Consider the following 22,715-nt stretch of genomic DNA (forward strand, 5'->3'; position numbering starts at 1 on the left):
AAAATAGAGAAAATCATTCTACGCCACTGGCATATTCTAAAATCAGATTCGGGTCTAAAGGAGATATTGCCCAATAAACCAAGGTTTATATACACACGTGCGCCTACTTTGCGCGACCAACTGGTCAAAAATGTGATTGACCCCCCGAAAAAAGCATTCTCCTTTTTTACGGGAAAAGGGTTTTATCCCTGTAAGAGATGCTATTCATGCACTCATACCCGTATACCCAACCTAAAAGTAACCAAGTTTCAGTCCAATAGTAATGGGAGTCAATATGAGGTCAAAGAATTCATTGGGTGCCACACTGAGGGTGCAGTCTATTGTTTGGAGTGCAGCTGTGGCCTCCAATACATTGGGCGCACCAAAAGGCTCTTGAGAGTCCGCATTAAAGAGCACGTTAAAAATATCGAAAGCGGCTTCCCAAAACACAGTGTATCCCGCCATTTCGCCGAAGTACATCAGAAAGACCCTACACACTTAAGGTTTTGGGGGATAGTGCCCTACTCCCGACCTTGGCGTGGCGGCCATAAAGTCAGAACACTGAGTCAAATAGAGTCGAAGTACATATTCTCCATGGACACTTTTGCACCCAAAGGTTTAAATATAGAATTTGACCTCAATTGTTTTCTCAGTAACTTTTAGTTTTACTTTGTAGATGGTCTCTCTTACTATATATGTTATAGATGATATTTGGCTGTACGTCATATGTTGTGGTACATCATGCCCCATCTTTTTCGATACGGTCTTGTTTTTTCTGGCATCTGAGGATGTCCCCCTTATAGCTTCCACGTCTTCCAAACTAATTTTTAATTTTTAATTTAATTTTAAAAATTATATTACAGTATTTGTTTATATATTGGCCTATGTAACAGAGCTACCATTACCATACAACCAGTAAATGTTACTTCATCATTTATATGTATGGCCACTTACCCACTGGCACATATATTCCACATGCCCTATCTCTTTTCACTTCCTTATCACGCCACCAGGTCCCCCTAGTTAGGCCCCCCGCTGTGAGCTTAGTTGCTGACTGCATATGCAGTCACTGTCACTGTATCACCCGTATCCATGCAGCATGAGTGCTACATGAATACATATCTTATATCACACATCGTTATGTCCGACACCCCTTGACATACCCTCATGTCTGAGTATATTTATACTTGACATTATTTTGGTCACTTCTCTCTAAACTGGCTATCTGGCACATATGGATTTTTGAAGATGTTTCACCTAGGGAGACATTCTCCATATCCCTATTCCCTTCCGCCCCTCCCTTTGCTTTACCCACCACCTTTTCCCTTCTAATTAGCTCCAATATCCCCTTATATAATTTTTTCTGTATATAAATATAATATAGACTCGGGCCATATACATATATATATTTTTTAATAATTTTGACTGTTTTTATCATGGCTCCACATAGTATCAGGATATGTCGCTTTTATAGCCTCAGACCCTCCTCTGTGCTTTTATGTCCTTATATTGGTTTGTCCATCGTGACATCCCATTGCTGATCCGATCGCATGAGACGCCATCTGTGCGATCTGTACCCCTGTTCTCTGATTTGTCCACGAGCGCGGCTTGCACTACACAGCATGGCGCGATTAGAACACAGGCAGCGTAGTCATTCTCTATGAGCTCCGACAAAATGGCCGCCGGGTGCTCATTAACACAGACTATAAATGTCTGTCCATGTGTCCCCTACATCATCCCCTGATGAAGTCACGTGACTGTGACGATACGCGTCGGGATTGGTAGGCAGGACACACCACAAACATCTGACGAACGGACATACGAGTTCGCCGCTCGTAAGGATTGTTGCTGAGTTCCCGCATTGTTATGTGAGTTTTAACTGTTGCTTTTAATAAACTCGGTTTATATTGCTGACTGGGCTATACTATGGGTATGTTTTCTCTCACCCCTTTTCACATTGCAAACGCCATCTGAGCGCTGCATCTGAGCTAATGAGAGAGGGATAGGAGTTACTACAAGCCCACATCAGCTGAGACAGTGTTACACATTGAGAAACCCCGGGGAGATCTAAACAGCCAGCATCTGAACCCTGAGAATTAGGGGGAAAAAAAGCAGAGGAAAGATAGAGGGACCGACGAGTGCGGTACTCGTGGATATGAGTCTGAGATCTCTCACTCACATGTGAGTGCATTTCCATTCGTCAAGATCCCATTTGCTAATATCTTTTTTGTGACGGTATTTCACCATCAGCCTTTCTTTTGTCTTTTTTACTCTGTTTTTTCATGTTAAACATCGGATGGAGACTTACATGTGTTATTTGTGGATTGTAACCATCTAGACCATTTTAACCTGGACATATTGTGGCTAACTCGAGGTGAGCAGCTGGGTTCACCAAAGGTGTTTACATATAACTTTGGTGTTGGCTCAACTATCCTATTCCCACCTATATTACGGATCTAAGGGTCTCATATATATACTTCCTTCAGGACTGTTTTCCGTGTATTTTTCGTATCTTTATTTACTTTTTGATTGCATTTTTATTTTTATTTTTAATTTTATTTTTACACTGGAGATTAGGATTTATCTCCGTTTGGAGCACATTACTGCACGGCAGAACTGCACTGGATCCGGACCTTCCTGGAGTGTAGACCTGCTCATCAAGGACTGTCCTTGTATTGGTTTCACTGTTATATGTTTTATAATATTGTTTTCACTAATAATATTTTCACCAGTCACTCACAAATTATTACTGTCCATTACATACTCCCTGTCCCACACCTTACAGCGCAAGTATTGTAATTTAATCTTTCTGCTTCACTTCAGTCTATCGAGGTAGACTTTTATATTTGCAGCAGTATTTTTAGTTTGTCCTTTCCCTTCACTTTTCAGACAGCGCAGGAGTTTACCCTATTTATATTTTACTCACCTTGTTTTATCACTCCAGCAGCAGTCATGGATCTCTTCACCTTTGTTGAACAGCGAGAAGTCGATTTAGACCTTGTGTTCAACGATGAAGACCCCCCCCCCAAAGACCCCAGCAATGTCCAACACTTGATACGCAAGTTGGGACATGGTCTGGAAAAGAAGATCAATACCTGGTGGGACATCACCACCTTTGACCGGTACATTAAAGCCAACATTGTGCCGAGACGTCTCAGGTGGGATGTACCCCCCAATGATGGTCTATGTGACCAGGAGTCAATTGACGAATGGTTTAGGTTTTTCAACCTTAAAGGGATGGAGCTTCTACATCTTTTATTGAAGAGGAAGCAAAAGAAGCTTCGCAAGATAGACGCTACACTAGCCACTTTGAAAACACAATTAGATACACATAAAGATACGGCAGAATTTACACGACTAACCACCCAATTAAACAAAGACCTAGTGACTAAGGACACGGAAGTCAAACTGAGAAAAAGTAAAAAATACACCAGAGACATCACTGATTACAAAAACGATGTAGTCTTCAAGTGGCAAAATAAGGCTAAACCACTGGAACCCACGGATCCTAGTTCCACCTTTTCCACACCAGAAAGGGGAGTTCCACCTCAAATAAGGCCACAGATGAATCCTATTCCACCACTTTTGGGAATAGACCATAGAGATAGGAGAGAAGAAAGATCAAGGGATGACTACCCTAGACACCAATATGGTGACGAAAGGAATGGATACCCAAGAAATATCTCCCCTCGTACCCCTTGGAGGCAACCACAACCGAATGGATATACACCACAACAAGGCTGGAAAAAACCCAAAAGAAAAAATAAAAACAAAAAACCATATAACAATTGGAATAAAACAAACCCAGGAGTAAGGGACGACAGAGAACCATCTGATGTACCCTACTACCATACTAGAAGTCCTGTGTATCCCAGTGGATACTATAACAACAGAGAACACAGAGGAGATTACCATTATGGAGATCAGCCATATAGGAGGACTCCAAATCATAGGCACGAACCACCACCCCAAATGAGGCCTAGGGAAAGAAGTCCGTTACATACTAACAACTACTATGCCCCCTTGAGGGATTTGCGTGATACCCATAGAGATGGAAGACGAGATTTAGATCTTCGTCAAGAACAAGGATATAATTATCCATCGGCTTTTTTAGATCGAGGAACAGTATATCATCCTCCAAGGAGACAGGAAGAATCGAAACAAAAAAGTCCCACAAGAAAAGAGGCTGCAGAGCAGGGAAGAGAAAACAGAAGAAGAGATTAATAGGGGAAGGGATCTTCAACCTCACTGACACACCACTCACAGCTGAAGAAATTGCAGTACTGGACAAAGGTTTGAAGTATGCACCAGTGAGGAATTTGGATAAATTCCAAACTTATATCGGCATACAAAAATATGTTCGCAAACTAAATATTAAAAAGTATATGTTAGAGAAACCCTTTGTGACCCAGACCTGCGATAATCAACAAGTGGTGCATAGTCATCTGAGGAATAGGTCTACCTTTAACCCCAAATTAAAAGATGGGAAACATATTGAGGTTTTTAAACAAATGGTAACTGAAGAAATCAAGAACCTGAATCTCAAAAAAGTGGAAGAACCTATTTCCATAAAAACTGGCATTAGTAGACTCACAAAAAGAAAAAATCTCGTAATAAGACCTTCGGATAAGGGAGGAGGGATCGTCATCCAAACAACTGAACAATATCATACTGGAATGATGAAACTATTAGAGGATTCTGATACATATAGTGTACTATCTAAAAATCCCATCCATAAATGGAAAAAGGATCTAGAACAGGTAGTCCAACTAGGCATTAGGAAAAATATCCTAGATAAAAGGGAGGCGAAATATCTTGTCCCAGAAGCCTGTAGGACGCCTATTATTTACGCACTGCCTAAAATACACAAGGATCCACTAACCCCACCTTTCCGCCCGATAGTGAACGGGATTGAATCTATTACTGCCAGACTTGGCCAATATATAGATCGATATCTGCAATCGGCCGTGCAGAAAACCCGTGCGTATCTGAAAGATACAAAAGAGATGCTGAAACTCCTGGATGGTACAGATATTAATGGTCCACTTTTGATGGCAACAGCAGACGTATCCTCTTTGTATACGATCATTCCCCACCATCTGGCATGTGATGCTACAAAGTGGGGCCTCCGTAAATACACTAAGCTCCCATGCCTCCAGAGGAAATATCTGGTTAAGTGTCTGGACTTCTGTCTGAAACACAGTCACTTTTGGTACGGGAACAAGTATTACTCACAACGAACTGGGGTTGCTATGGGGGCCAAGTTCGCACCTAGCGTAGCAGGACTCTTCATGTCCAAATGGGAAGAAGAGGTCGTCTTTCAAGATCCCCCATCAGATCTTCTATTGTACAAGAGGTACATAGACGATATTTTTGTTCTATGGAAAGGCGATTGCCAGTCGCTTATATCGTTTTTTGAAAAACTAAACGACAACTATGTTAATATCGTTCTGACTTGGCAAATCGAAGAGAAAGTGATACCATTCTTAGACTTGGAAATCAGCCGGACGAACAATATGTTCAGCACGAGAACATTTTTTAAAAACGTTGACCGTAATAGCTACCTCCCCATCACCAGCTGCCACCACAAGAATTGGCTGTTTAACATACCCAAAGGGCAGCTGGTACGGCTAAGGCGGAACTGCACGACCATTGAGGAATTTCAGACTCAGGCCAACAAAATAGGCGATAGGTTTATAGAGAAGGGATATGAAGGAACATTTATCCAAGACAAAATAAGAGAAGTAACTGAGTTACAAAGAAGTCAACTTCTAGAAACCCGTAGGCCTGCTAGCAGGAAAGACCAGGTTCCCATTATTTTAGAGTTTAATGTACAGCATAAAAAAATAGAGAAAATCATTCTACGCCACTGGCATATTCTAAAATCAGATTCGGGTCTAAAGGAGATATTGCCCAATAAACCAAGGTTTATATACACACGTGCGCCTACTTTGCGCGACCAACTGGTCAAAAATGTGATTGACCCCCCGAAAAAAGCATTCTCCTTTTTTACGGGAAAAGGGTTTTATCCCTGTAAGAGATGCTATTCATGCACTCATACCCGTATACCCAACCTAAAAGTAACCAAGTTTCAGTCCAATAGTAATGGGAGTCAATATGAGGTCAAAGAATTCATTGGGTGCCACACTGAGGGTGCAGTCTATTGTTTGGAGTGCAGCTGTGGCCTCCAATACATTGGGCGCACCAAAAGGCTCTTGAGAGTCCGCATTAAAGAGCACGTTAAAAATATCGAAAGCGGCTTCCCAAAACACAGTGTATCCCGCCATTTCGCCGAAGTACATCAGAAAGATCCTACACACTTAAGGTTTTGGGGGATAGTGCCCTACTCCCGACCTTGGCGTGGCGGCCATAAAGTCAGAACACTGAGTCAAATAGAGTCGAAGTACATATTCTCCATGGACACTTTTGCACCCAAAGGTTTAAATATAGAATTTGACCTCAATTGTTTTCTCAGTAACTTTTAGTTTTACTTTGTAGATGGTCTCTCTTACTATATATGTTATAGATGATATTTGGCTGTACGTCATATGTTGTGGTACATCATGCCCCATCTTTTTCGATACGGTCTTGTTTTTTCTGGCATCTGAGGATGTCCCCCTTATAGCTTCCACGTCTTCCAAACTAATTTTTAATTTTTAATTTAATTTTAAAAATTATATTACAGTATTTGTTTATATATTGGCCTATGTAACAGAGCTACCATTACCATACAACCAGTAAATGTTACTTCATCATTTATATGTATGGCCACTTACCCACTGGCACATATATTCCACATGCCCTATCTCTTTTCACTTCCTTATCACGCCACCAGGTCCCCCTAGTTAGGCCCCCCGCTGTGAGCTTAGTTGCTGACTGCATATGCAGTCACTGTCACTGTATCACCCGTATCCATGCAGCATGAGTGCTACATGAATACATATCTTATATCACACATCGTTATGTCCGACACCCCTTGACATACCCTCATGTCTGAGTATATTTATACTTGACATTATTTTGGTCACTTCTCTCTAAACTGGCTATCTGGCACATATGGATTTTTGAAGATGTTTCACCTAGGGAGACATTCTCCATATCCCTATTCCCTTCCGCCCCTCCCTTTGCTTTACCCACCACCTTTTCCCTTCTAATTAGCTCCAATATCCCCTTATATAATTTTTTCTGTATATAAATATAATATAGACTCGGGCCATATACATATATATATTTTTTAATAATTTTGACTGTTTTTATCATGGCTCCACATAGTATCAGGATATGTCGCTTTTATAGCCTCAGACCCTCCTCTGTGCTTTTATGTCCTTATATTGGTTTGTCCATCGTGACATCCCATTGCTGATCCGATCGCATGAGACGCCATCTGTGCGATCTGTACCCCTGTTCTCTGATTTGTCCACGAGCGCGGCTTGCACTACACAGCATGGCGCGATTAGAACACAGGCAGCGTAGTCATTCTCTATGAGCTCCGACAAAATGGCCGCCGGGTGCTCATTAACACAGACTATAAATGTCTGTCCATGTGTCCCCTACATCATCCCCTGATGAAGTCACGTGACTGTGACGATACGCGTCGGGATTGGTAGGCAGGACACACCACAAACATCTGACGAACGGACATACGAGTTCGCCGCTCGTAAGGATTGTTGCTGAGTTCCCGCATTGTTATGTGAGTTTTAACTGTTGCTTTTAATAAACTCGGTTTATATTGCTGACTGGGCTATACTATGGGTATGTTTTCTCTCACCCCTTTTCACATTGCAAACGCCATCTGAGCGCTGCATCTGAGCTAATGAGAGAGGGATAGGAGTTACTACAAGCCCACATCAGCTGAGACAGTGTTACACATTGAGAAACCCCGGGGAGATCTAAACAGCCAGCATCTGAACCCTGAGAATTAGGGGGAAAAAAAGCAGAGGAAAGATAGAGGGACCGACGAGTGCGGTACTCGTGGATATGAGTCTGAGATCTCTCACTCACATGTGAGTGCATTTCCATTCGTCAAGATCCCATTTGCTAATATCTTTTTTGTGACGGTATTTCACCATCAGCCTTTCTTTTGTCTTTTTTACTCTGTTTTTTCATGTTAAACATCGGATGGAGACTTACATGTGTTATTTGTGGATTGTAACCATCTAGACCATTTTAACCTGGACATATTGTGGCTAACTCGAGGTGAGCAGCTGGGTTCACCAAAGGTGTTTACATATAACTTTGGTGTTGGCTCAACTATCCTATTCCCACCTATATTACGGATCTAAGGGTCTCATATATATACTTCCTTCAGGACTGTTTTCCGTGTATTTTTCGTATCTTTATTTACTTTTTGATTGCATTTTTATTTTTATTTTTAATTTTATTTTTACACTGGAGATTAGGATTTATCTCCGTTTGGAGCACATTACTGCACGGCAGAACTGCACTGGATCCGGACCTTCCTGGAGTGTAGACCTGCTCATCAAGGACTGTCCTTGTATTGGTTTCACTGTTATATGTTTTATAATATTGTTTTCACTAATAATATTTTCACCAGTCACTCACAAATTATTACTGTCCATTACATACTCCCTGTCCCACACCTTACAGCGCAAGTATTGTAATTTAATCTTTCGCCTTCTCCCATTGAACAACGAGAAAATAGAGAACATGTTCTCTATTTTCTCGACGAGCTCCTCGGCGGCTCCATCGAGCCAAAAGTGTACAGACGACAGAGTTTCTCGGCAGAATCCGAGTTTTGACCGAGTTTCTCGGTGAATTCTGCCGAGAAACTCTGTCGTGTGTACGAGGCCTTATAGATCCCAAACATTCCCATATTTACAGGTTTATACTATTTGTTATACCTGAAGGGTTCCACATGTACTGGCACTTTAAGGCTGGCTCCACCCAGCAGTGATGACAAGGGGCATAGTAGCCATCTTGGAGAGCACATGTAGGAAGCAGATAAGATGTACTGTCCCGAGATGCATGTTGCAGTGTACAGATGACCTGAAATAAACATCCATTGTTCCAGACCAGAGTCTTGTGTCTCTCCCAACACAGAGGATACAACACTATTACAGGCTGATTTTTGTCTTTAACCATTTAGAAAGAAATATTCATAACAATGTTAAATACCTGAATGGTGTGATCACTCATCAGGTCCGTACAGCCCACTGCATGGGGTCCCTTCCCCTTTGGTATCCCGCAGAAATGGACACTACTGTTACTTCCCATCCTCACTACTGCTCTGGAGTCTTCCAAGTGTCTGACGGGAAAGCTCTTCAGAGCCTGCAACAAAACAAGAGACACATGAATATGTCTGCAGAGATAGACAAGTGAAAACATTTTAGCTTAAAGGGTATCTAAACCCCCCAAAAAAAAAATGTAATATATTTCAGTTTATCAGTCCTTAGATGTGGTGGCTGCATTCGTTTTATTTTTTCAACCATACATCTTCCTTTATTTCACCTGGTAACCCCATGAATAACACTTCCTATCCCGGGGGGTAACTACACTTACTCCTCCACTGCATCTATGGAAGGAGCCATAGTTTCCACCCAGGCTGGAGTTGAAATATGTCTGCCTTTGTCTCCATTAAATGGGGGATGGCGAGCGAGCTGCCTGCTAGGGGGGTACTTGTGCATGCTTGTCCATAAGACACACAAGACGGGGCTTGGCCCTGCCCGCTCCCTCCTCTCTGGCTGTGATTGACATTGGCACTTACTACTGTCTCTCAGTCAATGAGGAAGCAGATGACCCGGGAGAGCAGCTGCACTTGTGCACATCGTTGGATTGCGATCGGGCTCTGGTAAATATTAGGGGGTGGGCTGCGAGGGGAGCTGCACACAGAACCCTTTTTCCTAACTGCATAGAATGCATGAAGAACAAATAAAGTCCAACCACTTTAAACATAAAAAAAAAACATTATTGAAATTACTAGCTATGAAAAAATTTATGAAAATCCATTACCCCCCATGAAAGTTAAAGTGGATGTAAACCCACTCTCATCCTCCTGCATGTATCCTTACCTGTCAAATGTCTCCCCTCTGTCTGTTCTGAAAACTGAAAAACTGCAGATTCTGTGGTTGGGTCTGTTGTCTGGAGCTCGGTGGGTGGAGTCGTGATGTCAGTAGACTCCCCGCCCTCCTCTACACTCTCCTTGTCAACATGCATTTTTTCCTGTGTATTCCTTACACTAAATTCTGCTATGATCACTAACATCCAGTCAAAATCCAGAAAACGTAACTTACACACAGCCCTATTCAAGTACGACTTACGCAAACGACGTAAAAATATACGTTTGTTCAGACGTCCATACTTTGCATGGGCTGCGCCACCTAGATACCTGCTTTATCTTTACGCCGGCGTATGTCTTACGTAAACGGTGTAACTAAATGCGAGGGGCGCATGTACGTTCGTGAATCGGCGTATCTAGCTCATTTGCATATTCGATGCGGAAATCAACGAAAGCGCCACCTAGCGGCCAGCGTAAATATGCACCCAAGATACGACGGCGTAGGAGACTTACGCCGCTCGTATCTTGGCAGAGTTAATGCGTAACTGATTCTATGAATCAGGCACATACATACGACGGCGCTCATTCAGAGTTATACAGTATAACATGGGGTCATCTGGCATATGTAACATACAGTATAACATGGGGTCATCTGGCATATGTAACATACAGTATAACATGGGGTCATCTGGCATATGTAACATACAGTATAACATGGGGTCAGCTGGCATATGTAACATACAGTATAACATGGGGTCATCTGGCATATGTAACATACAGTATAACATGGGGTCAGCTGGCATATGTAACATACAGTATAACATGGGGTCATCTGGCATATGTAACATACAGTATAACATGGGGTCAGCTGGCATATGTAACATACAGTATAACATGGGGTCATCTGGCATATGTAACATACAGTATAACATGGGGTCATCTGGCATATGTAACATACAGTGAAAAGAGATCACAAGACTAAAGTATGTAATGTATAGCTTAGCATGGAGGGCTGTGGTCCATAGTATGTAACTTGTCCCCCAAGACATATGTCAAGCTTTGGTTCTAGCTATTGACCTACTGAGAGACAAACCTCTGGTCCAGGGCGTAGAGTGGTAGGAGCAGCCGGACCATCTTCTATCTAGACCATGGGTGTCTAACCTTCGACCCTCCAGCTGTTGTGGAACTACAAGTCCCATGAGGCATTGCAAGGCTAACATTTGCAAGCAGAACTCCCAAAGGCATGATGGGAGTTCCATAACAGCTTGAGGGCCACAGGTTGGACACTAATGATGTAGACGGTCCTCCATTCAGCAGAGTGTCAGTGGCTATGCAATCATTGTGGGCTCCATTATGTTATTTACCCCCTGTTGCCCATTCGTGTTGTGTTATAAAGCTTTGGTCTCACTTGACAGCCACAAGCCTAAGTAGCCATGTCCTGTCTTCACAGTAAGTTTTCTTGCAGAATCGGTATTTGCCATGTGGCACAATATATAGCAGTAAAATATAAGCATTAAAGTTAGGATCTCTCCAGAGCTTGGTAACATCAGCCGACAGCAGGCTAAAGTCCACAGTTGGCTGCAAAACGGGGTCACAGGACTGCAGAACTAAGTGCCCTCCTGTGTTCTCTTGGAGAAGCAGGGTCCAAAGAGCCTTGGCCCTACATGGTAAAACGTGTTTAAAGGCTCCAGTAAAATTTGTTTCATTTTCAGATCTGAACAGAGTGGAGCAGAGTTAAAAAATACTGTCAGATCTTTATTTCTGTCTGTTGCCTCACTTCTTACCCATGTGACTTGTCTACATAAAGCTCAGCTCACAGACCGCTGGTCTCAAGGACAGGCTGTACAGCAAAAAAAGCCAATCAAATACCCAGGGCTTTTTTTCAGGGGGAACTTGGTGGAACTCAGTTCCACCACCTTTGGCTCAGACCCTTTGGTGCCTGCTCACCACAATCACTTGTAAACACAGAAGTCTGGTTTCTGTTTTTACAAGTGACAGCTCTGCACTCGGTGTGCATCCCTCCTTAACTTTGCACTCTGTCTGTAATGCAATCCTGATATTTAATGCCCCTTTAAGACCCTCCTACTGTTTGTGAGGTGTGTGTGGGGGCAGATGTTTTGGGGGGGTTCGTGTTTGAGTTCCAGCACCTATTGTTTGAGAAGCAAAGCCCTGCAAATACCAATGCTTCCAATACTCAAACATTTTAGTAGATTTGTATTAAGAATTTACAATAGAAGGTTGTCCCTCCCCCTCAAGCTAGGTTTAGATGGCACGAGATGATGAGATGATACCCCAATTATCAGCGTCAGATTAGGGAATCCTACGTATATGACCTCAGTGATATCCTCTAAGGACAGACTCATTCAGCCTAAATAATATCACCAAATATATTATACACCTCGTTGTTTATCAAACGTAACCTCAGAGAATCTTCACTATGCTCTCGCCTCTGTGGCCTAGAGATGGAGCTTTACCATTGTGGCTTGGTCCTTGTATACACAGCCATCATGGTCACAAGTATAAACTCACCTTCACTATCAGAGGCTCCTCTAAACAATCCAATAACATATGGGGTCCTTGGAATAACTGCCTGTTTACTGTTTGATCCATCTTAGTTCCTCGTAGACGACGGCGTATATTTTATTTTGCATCTGCTTTCTTTTTCCCTTATTTATATCTTGTGAAGGTTTCTGTATGTAATACTCATACGTCACATATTACTTGGGATGCTGTTGTGATAACACAGCTTTATTGTACTTTTTTACATTGGAAAAGTTAATAAAAAGTATATTTTTACTTTATACACTAGGCTGTATTCCTCTATTAAAGCGTAGTTCCAGGCACGAGTCGCGCTGCGCTCTCGGAGTGGATCTTCTGGGATCTGTTACATGTCCCAGGAGATCGCCTAGAGGGAGGGGCCGCCTTGGTGGAGAGGAGGAGTCTACTAGGCGGCCCATAGGCGGAAGGAGGAAGTGGGACATTAAGCCCTACTCCTAATGAAGCCCCCACGCCCCCCCAAAAAAAATGACATGACAAATGTGGCATGTAAGGGGGAAAGGAGTGCTTAAAGCGGAAGTTTTACTTTTGGGTGGAACTCCGCTTTAAGCCTGCAAGCTGTATGAAAATGGTATCCTGCCTATGTGCATTTATAGCTCAGGGCTTTAACAAAGAGTCATACAATGTGGACTTTTATAGGCAAAGGAAACGTCAACTGTTCCTGTCTGCATATTTTTTCAAGCTGCCTTAGGATTATGTGAATAAATTCCTTTCTTTTCTAGAGTTCTGCTTTGCAGTAATAACAAACACCATTGTTCAGCTATACAGTGAAAAGCGAGCTGCCTATAGAGAAATACAAGCGTTCTTCCTAATAAAGCAAAACAGCCAGCTCACAGCATGTACAATATTTATACAAAAATATGCGGCTAGGTCTTCCTAATGTAATTAGAACTACAAGCTTATTTTGCATTCTATGTTAAATAACGGAAATCATGGAAAACTGACTTTACACAGGCTACGGTCCCAATGGATGCCCTTACATATTCATAAAATTTCCTGTCACAGACCCAGTAAGAATCCGTATTTATTCCCTGGAAAAATCTCTCATCCAGGGTTCCTTAGAAGCTTAGGGTTCCTCCAGTGGTTCCCATAGGATTGGGGTATTTAATTTAAATTCACAGAGGTCCGGTCTGTAAAAAATTCTTCCAGCAGAGGTCTGAATATCATGTTGGTACCTATGGCATATTTTTGCCTGTGCCAAACCGTATGTTGCTGGAGCACCATGTGGCTTGGTGCGGCGTGATTAAAAAAAAAAAGGGTCAAGGACTTCTTTCTCTGTGTTTCTTGCAGGTAGTGCAGCCCACTAAAATGGGCTGTCCTTCCCACAACATGTGCATCTAATACAAATGCACAGATCTGAACCCATTCTTACATCAGTGTCCTCGGTCCCCACTGCACATCAAAGTCCCCTCCCCCTTCACATCAAGATCCCCTCTTGATGAGTGTCCTCAGCTCCCCCTTTACATCACCCCCTCCCCCTTTCACAGTAGTGTTCTCACACTTCCTTGACATCAACCCCCCCCCCCCCCAACAGTACTGTCCTCTGCCCCTATTTACATCATTCCCCCACATTACTGTCCTCAGTTCCCCCACACATTAGTCGTCAGTCCTCACAATACAGTCCTCAGCCCCCTTAACATCACTGTCCCCAGCCTCTCACATCACAGTCCTCAGGCTCCTTTCAGTCCTCAGCTCCTTTTCAACCGCCCTCTACACTAGTGTCCTCAACCCCTTTAGACCCCTTTCACACTGGGGAATTTTTACAGGCGCTTTTATCCTAAAAAATATCACCTGTAAAGCACCTACCCTGCAGCCCCATTGTGAGAGCCTGAGTGCTTTTTCACAACGGGGCGGTGTGCTTGCAGGACTTTAGAAAAAGCAAAGGTTATACCGCCTCTGCCAATCAATGGGCACCGCTGCCGAAGTGCCCCGCTAGCATCCAAAAAGTGCCGCTATAACAGCGTTAAAGCGCCGCTAAAATTAGCAGCACTTTAGCGCTAAAGCTCCCCCCCCAGTATGAAACTAGTCTTAACTTTGCCCCCTCGCTGTCTTACCTTACACAGACAGATCGAAGAGAGGCACAACATATCTAGATCAAGGGTGGGAGTTGCAAGATAGTAATTGGTTGCTAGGACCATCATTCATTCTAGCAGCCAATCACCTGCTTGTTAACCTTGGGCAGCTCCTGTCCTCCATCCAGAACTGTCCTGCCTTCCGCTGTCAGCTCTGTGAGGATTACAAAGTGACGGCAGAGGGTAGAAAAGGCTCCTAAATGGCGGGACCACGAGAGTCTGAATGGGATGATCTCCTGCCTATGCTGGCAACTACTGTAAGGGATTACTTTTACAATCACCTCCAATGTAATGGGGTACAACCATTTTTACTGTCTGTTTCTTTTTTTGCCATTATGAATATTTGTTTCATTTTATAATTATTTAATAAATCCCATTCTTTATTCCCTTGACAACCTACTGATCACACTAATGTACCATGAGATGCAGGTCTAATAATTTTAGTGCGGGTTCCCTGAGGCATAATAACTATTCCAAGGGTTCCCCTGTGGCAGAAAGGTTGAGAAAGGCTGCCCCGGAAGGTGATAATTAATGAGCATTCATCAGCTATTTTTTAATTGTGTTATGGATTCAACTAATATTACCAGTAGCATTGCGCCTGCCCATGAAAATTGTTCTCTATATGCCTGTTACTGTTGATGCTCATTTTTCCAGGATAAAAACGATTTACGAGCCCAGTGAATCCTGCATTGTCCTTTCCTCACCACGCTTTTCCTCAGCACGTCCCTTTCTGCCATCTATGTTTTCCTTGTCATCAGGCGCCAAGTCTCTCTTCCTGCTTCTTGCATCTGACCCCCTGATGATGCTGCGCCACATCCCATACATACAGTACAATACCGGAGATCTGGCACCGTGACTTTTAGATCACTTGTTGCCACGGAGTCGGGAGATCTCGTAGGAGTTTACCACCTAAAACCCTACAGTCTTCTAGGGTGCGATACGCTGGGGGTGAAAAAACGGGCTACATCACCCTTGCCTGGGGGTGGAGGAAGAAGACCGCAAAATCAGGAGGAATAAAAAAAAAAAAAAAAAGAAGGTATTTCCTAAAAAAAAAAAAAATAATGATATGCAATTATTTAAAATGGAGGTGGAGGAAAGAAAGGGGACCGAGTTCTAAATTTAGTGAAAGGTCCGTTTTAAGGAACAGAAATGCCCTGCCTTCAAAGTTTAGTTTGCTGTACGATCTTCAGCACCCGTCACACCTCTGGGAGTGCTAGATGCCTGGTCCCTCCTCTGCAATCTATTGCCTTGTTTCCACTGCACGGAACGGTTCGGGTCAGTAAGAATGGAGCGGTTAGAATGGGACCGGTCTATTCTCGTGAGCGTTTCCACTGCAAATCGGACGGTCAGGGACGATTCAGGGTTTAGAAAAATGCCTAGCACGTCCACCAATCAGTGGAATGTATTGTATCTCCGCCCTAATGGAACCGTTCCATTTCCTATGGCCCCACATCTGAAGCAGGACCCAGAATGGTCCGGTACGGTTCGGTTTATCGGCACACTTTCATCATGGAAACACCCAAAATAGCGAACCGTACCGAACCGATCCGCTCAGTGGAAACGAGGCATATGGTTCCATTCACCGGCCATATGTCACTACCTGACACAGCTTTGAGGTATGGGCCTGTGGAAAGAACCACAGAGCGGGACCAGGCATCTAAACTTCTGGAAGAGTGTTGGATGCAGAAGATTCTACAGAAAGCTATATTTTGAAGGCAGGGCATTTCTGTTTCATAAAAAGCAACAGAGGCTCTTTAAAGCAGACCTTTCATTGAATGTAGAATGCTTTTCTTTCCTCCACCTCCCTCTAAAAGCAAAACTTCACCCAAAAGGTGAAGTTCCTCTTGTCGGCATCCTCCTCACCCTCCACTGCCACATTTGCCACTTTATGGGGGGAGTGGGTACCTGGTTTTGACAGGTACCCGCTCCCACTTCTGGTCAGATGAGCCGCAGTGATCTGAGTCAAAAGTTCAGCCCCTCCTTTCCCGTCAGCCTTCTAGAACCATTCACAAAGCACAGTGTAGCTCGCGGATGCACAGTAGGAAATCGGTGGTTTCCCTTGCGTACGATGCCGACGCCTGCACCAGAAACAGACTGAAGAATCGGCTCGGGTGAGGACATCTCTGGATCCCCGGACCGGTAAGTGTCCTAATATTAAAAGTCAGCAGCTACAGTATTTAAGAGGATCAAAGGCATAGGCGACCTGATTTTTTTTTTTTTTTTAAATAATAAAATAACCAAATACCTAAGCGCCAAAGGAAACCAAATATTGAAAAATAAGTGATACACCAAATGATTAGCAGCTGCAGTAATAAATGTGCTGTGCAAATAAATAAACAAATAAAATACAAAAAAAAAACACGCTCTGTGCTACAAGTGTATATAACCATAAATTATGTTGTGTTATGGAAACCTAAAAAGGACGCTACAATTACAAAGTCAAAAAAAATAATAAGATTCGTCTCCAATTAATTATACAAGACAATCACAGAAACTAAGTCCCAAATAAAGTGCTCTATGCAAAATGTTAATAACCCTATATATCTTTAATCCGGGACATCAGGCATTGAATGGGTTTAAAAACCAAAGAGGACCGTGAGCCCTCTAGGGGGAGATCCAATAAGTCAAGCCCCATATTTGTATCTACTGCATCAGTGTTTGGCAGTAAATACAGGTTTAGGAGCCATCTATTTTAGTATTATTTAGTAACTATTTTAGTTAATTCCACAAGTTTTTTCTGTCACATCTATCTATATGAGGAACACTTATCCCAGGAAACTCCAGTCTTAAAGAGATCCACAGGGCCTACCCCACATGCGTATCTGACCACAATAGAGATAGTTGGTCCACTCTGAGGGGTGAGTTTACATCTATGTGGGGGCACCTTGTCTGAGCACTTATAGAACATGGATTCTTGAACCGTGAAATGTTAAAGAACATTGCTTTCTATTGTGTCTGTTCACATACACCATATTATCAAAAGTATTGGGACACCTGCCTTTACACTAGGGCTGCAACTAACGATTATTTTCATAATCGATTAGTTGGCCGATTATTGTTTCGATTAATCGGATAATAGCCTTAAAAAAAAGGCCAATTTGTTGTTGGGCAGATTACAAAACACAAATTGCCGCAAAAACACATTACCGTATTTATCGGCGTATACCGCACACTTTTTTCCCCCTTAAAATCAGGGGAAAATCGTGGGTGCGTGATATACGCCGATGCAGATCTTCCCGAGCGCCGCCGAAATAGACAGTGCCGAGCCGAGTGTACTGCGCACTCGGGTATGCTCGGACACGCTCTTCTCCGTCCGCAGCCACGCGAGAGGAGCCGAGACAAGCCGAGAGCCGCAGCCTAGAGCCGAGCCGAGTGTACTGCGCACTCGGCTAGGCTCGGCCACACTAGGCTCCGCCCGCAGCCACGCGAGAGGAGCCGAACACACAGGAAATCCAGCTCCTCTCAGCTCGGCGCCTAATTCAAAAACAAACACCGCTGCAACCCCGGGCAAGGTGCGGATGGACTGGACAGACCCCGCGAGGAAGCTGCAGACGACACCTGGACGGACCCCGCGCAAGGAAGCCACAGACGGACACCCACAAGGCTGGACGGACCCAGCGCAAGGCCGCAGACGGACGCCGGACAAGGCCGCCGATGGACAAAAATGTAAGTTTTTTTTTTCCCTTAAACTACTTTTTTTCCTTAAACTACCTTCCTAAGTTTGGGGTGCGCGTTATACGCCGGCGCGCGGTATACCCCGATAAATACGGTACATGCTTTTCTGCAGCTTCTCCATTGAAGTATATTGAACCAAAAAAAAAAAGCACCAATAAACAGAGGTGTGACCCAGGCCTGAGAGGTTTAGTAACATAGTGGGGTTAAAAAAAAACAAAAATAAGTACAAAAAGAGCAAATAATCGCTACTGTAAGGGGTTCATTTTTTTTACTGTGGGACAGTGAAAGTAATATTTACAGTAGCGATTTGCTTTTTTGTACTATAAAGGGCTAATTTTAGTAGTTTTAATACCATTATGTTACTGGCCCATTAATCGATTATGAAAATTGTAATCGATTAATTTCATAATCGATTAGTTGTTTCGGCCCTACTTTACACACACATGAACTTTAATGGCATCCCAGTCTTAGTCAGTAGGGTTCAATATTGAGTTGGCCCCCCTTTGCAGCTATAACATCTTCAACTCTTCTGGGAAGGCTGTCCACAAGGTTTAGGAGTGTGTCTATGGGAATGTTTGACCATTCAAGTCAAGTCATGCTTTGTCATTCTACTACACGTGAGGACATACAGTAGAATTACATTTCTTATCTCACAGGGCCACGATGCTACATACAAATGAAACATAATTATAAATAATTATACAAAGAATAAAAACACAGTGGAAAAATAAATAAATAAAAGGACCTGATGTGAAAGAGAAAGCCTGGTATGCAGTCTCTGCTCTAATTTATTGGGTTGAGGTCAGAACTCTGTTCAGGCCAGTCAAGTTCCTCCACCCCAAATATGCTCATCCATGTCTTTATGTACAAGCTTATTTTTCACCATACATTTTTTTTTTTACACAACTTCAGAATGAGATCAGACAGGCATTGCATAACCTTCTAATTTTTTGTAAATAGTGGAGTATGTAAAATGAATTGAGTTGTGAAAGACCCTTTAATGCTACAGTACAAAGGTTAAAAGAAAAAAGCATTCTCACCCAATGCAGACAGTGGTTAAGACCAAACAAATGTCTCGAAAACCTTATGACAGGAGGCATCCCAGTCACTCTTCACCCAGCGTATGCTCACTGAGAGTGCTGAGATCAAGTATGAGTCCTTGTACTACAGAAACAAAGTCATGTATCAGTTATCATTGATTAGAACCATTATCATTGTTACAAAAAAAAGAAGAAATGTCAAACGCCAACTACTACTGCTGCTGCCAAACATGAGGGAGGGCGGATGAAAGTTTAAAGGGGCTGTAAAGGTACAATTTGTTTTTCCTAAATAGCTTCCTTTACCTTAGTGCAGTCCTCCTTCACTTACCTCATCCTTCCATTTTGCTTTTAAATGTCCTTATTTTTTCTGAGAAATCCTCACTTCCTGTTCTTCTGTCTGTAACTCCACACAGTAATGTGAGGCTTTCTCCCTGGTGTGGAGAAAGCCTCTTGACGGAGGAGGGGGCGAACAGGAGTGTCAGGACGCCCACTAACACACAGCTCTTTTCTCTATCTGAAAAGTAGAGTGTCCTGACACTCCTGCTCGCCCCCTCAAGAGGCTTTCTCTACACCAGGTAGAAAGCCTCCCATTACTGTGTGGAGTTACAGACAGAAGAACAGGAAGTGAGGATTTCTCAGAAGAAATAAGGACATTTAAAAGCAAAATGGAAGGATGAGGTAAGTGAAGGAGGACCGCACTAAGGTAAAGGAAGCTATTTAGGGGGAATTTTTTTTACCCTTACGACCCCTTTAGGTCAGAGAGCAAGCCATAAACATAACAAGAAGAGACACTTCATGCGAAGTATGAAACATTGCCTTCACATCCAACCAAGCTTCTCTTAAAAAGAAAACACCAATTAAAAGTGAAAATAATCTGTGATCTGCTAATGCAATCAAGCCAGACAGCCAATCCAATTTACTTTACAGTGAACCTGCGATTGCCCCATGCAAAGCAAAACACCAGGTTCAATCTTCTGAGAGAATAACGTACAAAGTGTAAAAAGTCACATCAATGTTGGACTCCAAAGTTGCACAGAAAGTCGCGTGACTTTGGAGCTGGGCTAGTGTAAAGTGAGCCTTGCAGCATGTTTGCTCTAGGTTTCTGACTCAAAAGTACTAAAGTCAGACACAGCCAGGCATCTAGCATTTTCAGAAGGAGCCCAGCAATGGCAGCCCCCACACTTTTCACAAGACAGGGTCACATTAATTATGCTCTCCCCCGCAGTACATACCATCTTTTGCTCCGCCGTTGCTACATTTGGCTGCCAAGGCTAGTCAACAGCGTACACAGGAACGCTCTTTATGGGACAGCACTGCGCCAATCACCAAGTACTGCCACATGAGAGGCATTGGAGTGAGCTACTTCTAGATGTAGTACTTCCCTAATCAAAGTGACTGCCAAACATGCGTTAGCAGCTTACAGAATGTGAGCAAGCATGCATTCATACTCGGCACTGGTATAGGCGCCAAAGGGTCTATACCAGGGCTGGGCAAACTACGGCCCGGCGGACCTTTTAATCCGGCCCCCGGGCGGATCGCTAGCAACAGCATTGTAGTGGATGGCCACCGGGCGCAACGTCTCCTCCTGTATAATGAGTGGCTGGGCCGGTCAGCAGCTAGTGGGGAGGTGGGAGGGGGGCAGGCCGTGGGCAGAGTACAGCTTGAGCCGTACGTGCTGGCGCAGACAGGGAGCTGACGTTGCGTCAGATGACGTCAACTTCTTTCCGCGCACCTGTGAGGAGCGGTCCATGCGGCGTGGATGGGAGCAGTGACTGGCCCTCCTAGGTGCAGGAAAGAGAATATAGTCTGCGAGCTGTCACTTGCAGGTTAGTGAAATCAGTTGAATGAATGAATGAATGAAAAACTTATATAGCGCGGCACATGCGAACTGAATCGCCTCTGGGCGCTGGTTGTTAGTGTCTCATGCCATCAGAATAGCAGGGTTTTGATCTGCCTTCTGAAAGACAGGTGGTTTTGCTCCAACCGAATGCTGGTTGGTAAAGCATTCCAAAGCCTGGGGCCCTGGAAAGCAAACCTTCTTTCTCCTTTGGACTTGTATTTGGTTTTTGGAACCATGACCAGATTTTGGTCGGTGGATCGCAGAATGCGGTTGCAATTGTGCGGTTTGATCTTGTCGCATAGATATCTTGGAGCCTTCCCATGGATGCACTTATGTGTCAAGCAGAGTGCTTTGAATGCAATTCTGTCTTTCACTGGCAACCAGTGAAGGGATCTCAATGAAGGTGAGATTGATTCCCAAGATTTTTTCCCAGTCACCAGTCTTGCGGCCGTATTCTGTACGACTTGAAGACGAGCGATTTGGTACTTGGGGAGCCCGAGGTAAAGGGCATTTGCATAGTCCAGTCTGGAATTCACGATTGTTCCCACCACGACTGCTACGTCTTCTTTGGGGATAAATGGAATAAGTCTGCGTAGTAGGCGCATCAAATGGTGCGCCCCGCTGACTACTGACCCTATTTGTGCGTCCATTGTCATGAAGGTGTCAAACGTGACTCCTAGACTTTTGACTTTGGAGCTAGGGGAGATGATTTGTCCCAGAATGGGCGATGGTGTCCAGTTTGTTGCCAGTTGACTCTTTCGACTGGCATCAAACATAAAGAGTTCTGTTTTCGCGCTATTGAGTTTAAGATAACTCTTAGTCATCCAGTTTTCTATTGAAGAGAGACAATTCTCTAATCTGAGATGATGATGCTTTTTGTGGCAGATGCGAAAATACAGCTGCGTATCGTCTGCATAAGAGTGATAGAGTAGTTTTTGGCTACTGATAATATCAAAGAGAGGACGAAGATAGATATTAAACAGCACCGGTGATAGGGGGGATCCTTGGGGGACCCCACATGGCACCGTGCGTTTTTCTGACGTGAAAGATCCCAGTTTCACTGTTTGTGATCGGTTTCCGAGAAAGGAGGAGAACCATGGTAAAGCATCTTCTGTGACTCCGGCGACTTCTGCTAGTCGTCTCAGTAGCAATTTATGGTCTACTGTGTCGAAGGCTGCGCTTAGGTCCAGCAGAACCAGGAGACACGATTCTCCTTCGTCTGCGGCCTCGAGCGCATCGTCCCATATTTTCAGTAAGGCCGTTTCTGTCCCGTGTCCGGGACGGAACCCGGATTGAAATGGATCCAGTAGGTTGTGGGTATCCAGATGCTGTTGCAGCTGTTTTACCACCACTTTCTCCATTATCTTGGACAGAGCATTTAGACCTGTTATGGGACGGCGGTGAGTTGGGTCCATAGGATCCAAATTAGGTTTTTTCAAGATCGGCAGGATTGTGCCCTCTTTCAGCAGGGAAGGGACTGTATTGATTGTTTTTTTTCTTTTCGTTCATGGTGATTGCAGGATATATGTTAAGCAATG

The 22,715-nt window shown here is 43.6% G+C and overlaps 1 protein-coding gene across 4 annotated transcripts in view; it reads right to left on the reverse strand.

Moving 5' to 3' along the window:
- Nucleotides 1-22,715, reverse strand: part of PLA2G7 (phospholipase A2 group VII) — a 112,330-nt gene that overhangs the window by 52,864 nt on the left and 36,751 nt on the right. For 3 of the 4 annotated variants that reach the window (XM_040348464.1, XM_040348461.1, XM_040348463.1), the window contains exon 2: nt 9,115-9,267. In XM_040348464.1, the coding sequence (XP_040204398.1) occupies nt 9,115-9,213 (99 nt within the window). In that variant the 5' untranslated portion in view covers nt 9,214-9,267. Of the gene's footprint in view, nt 1-9,114; nt 9,268-19,337; nt 19,442-22,715 lie in introns of those variants that run through there. The other variant, XM_040348462.1, reaches the window with a different exon arrangement.

Source organism: Rana temporaria, chromosome 4 (genome assembly GCF_905171775.1).
Source record: "Rana temporaria chromosome 4, aRanTem1.1, whole genome shotgun sequence".
In the NCBI taxonomy this organism is placed as follows: Eukaryota; Metazoa; Chordata; class Amphibia; order Anura; family Ranidae; genus Rana; species Rana temporaria.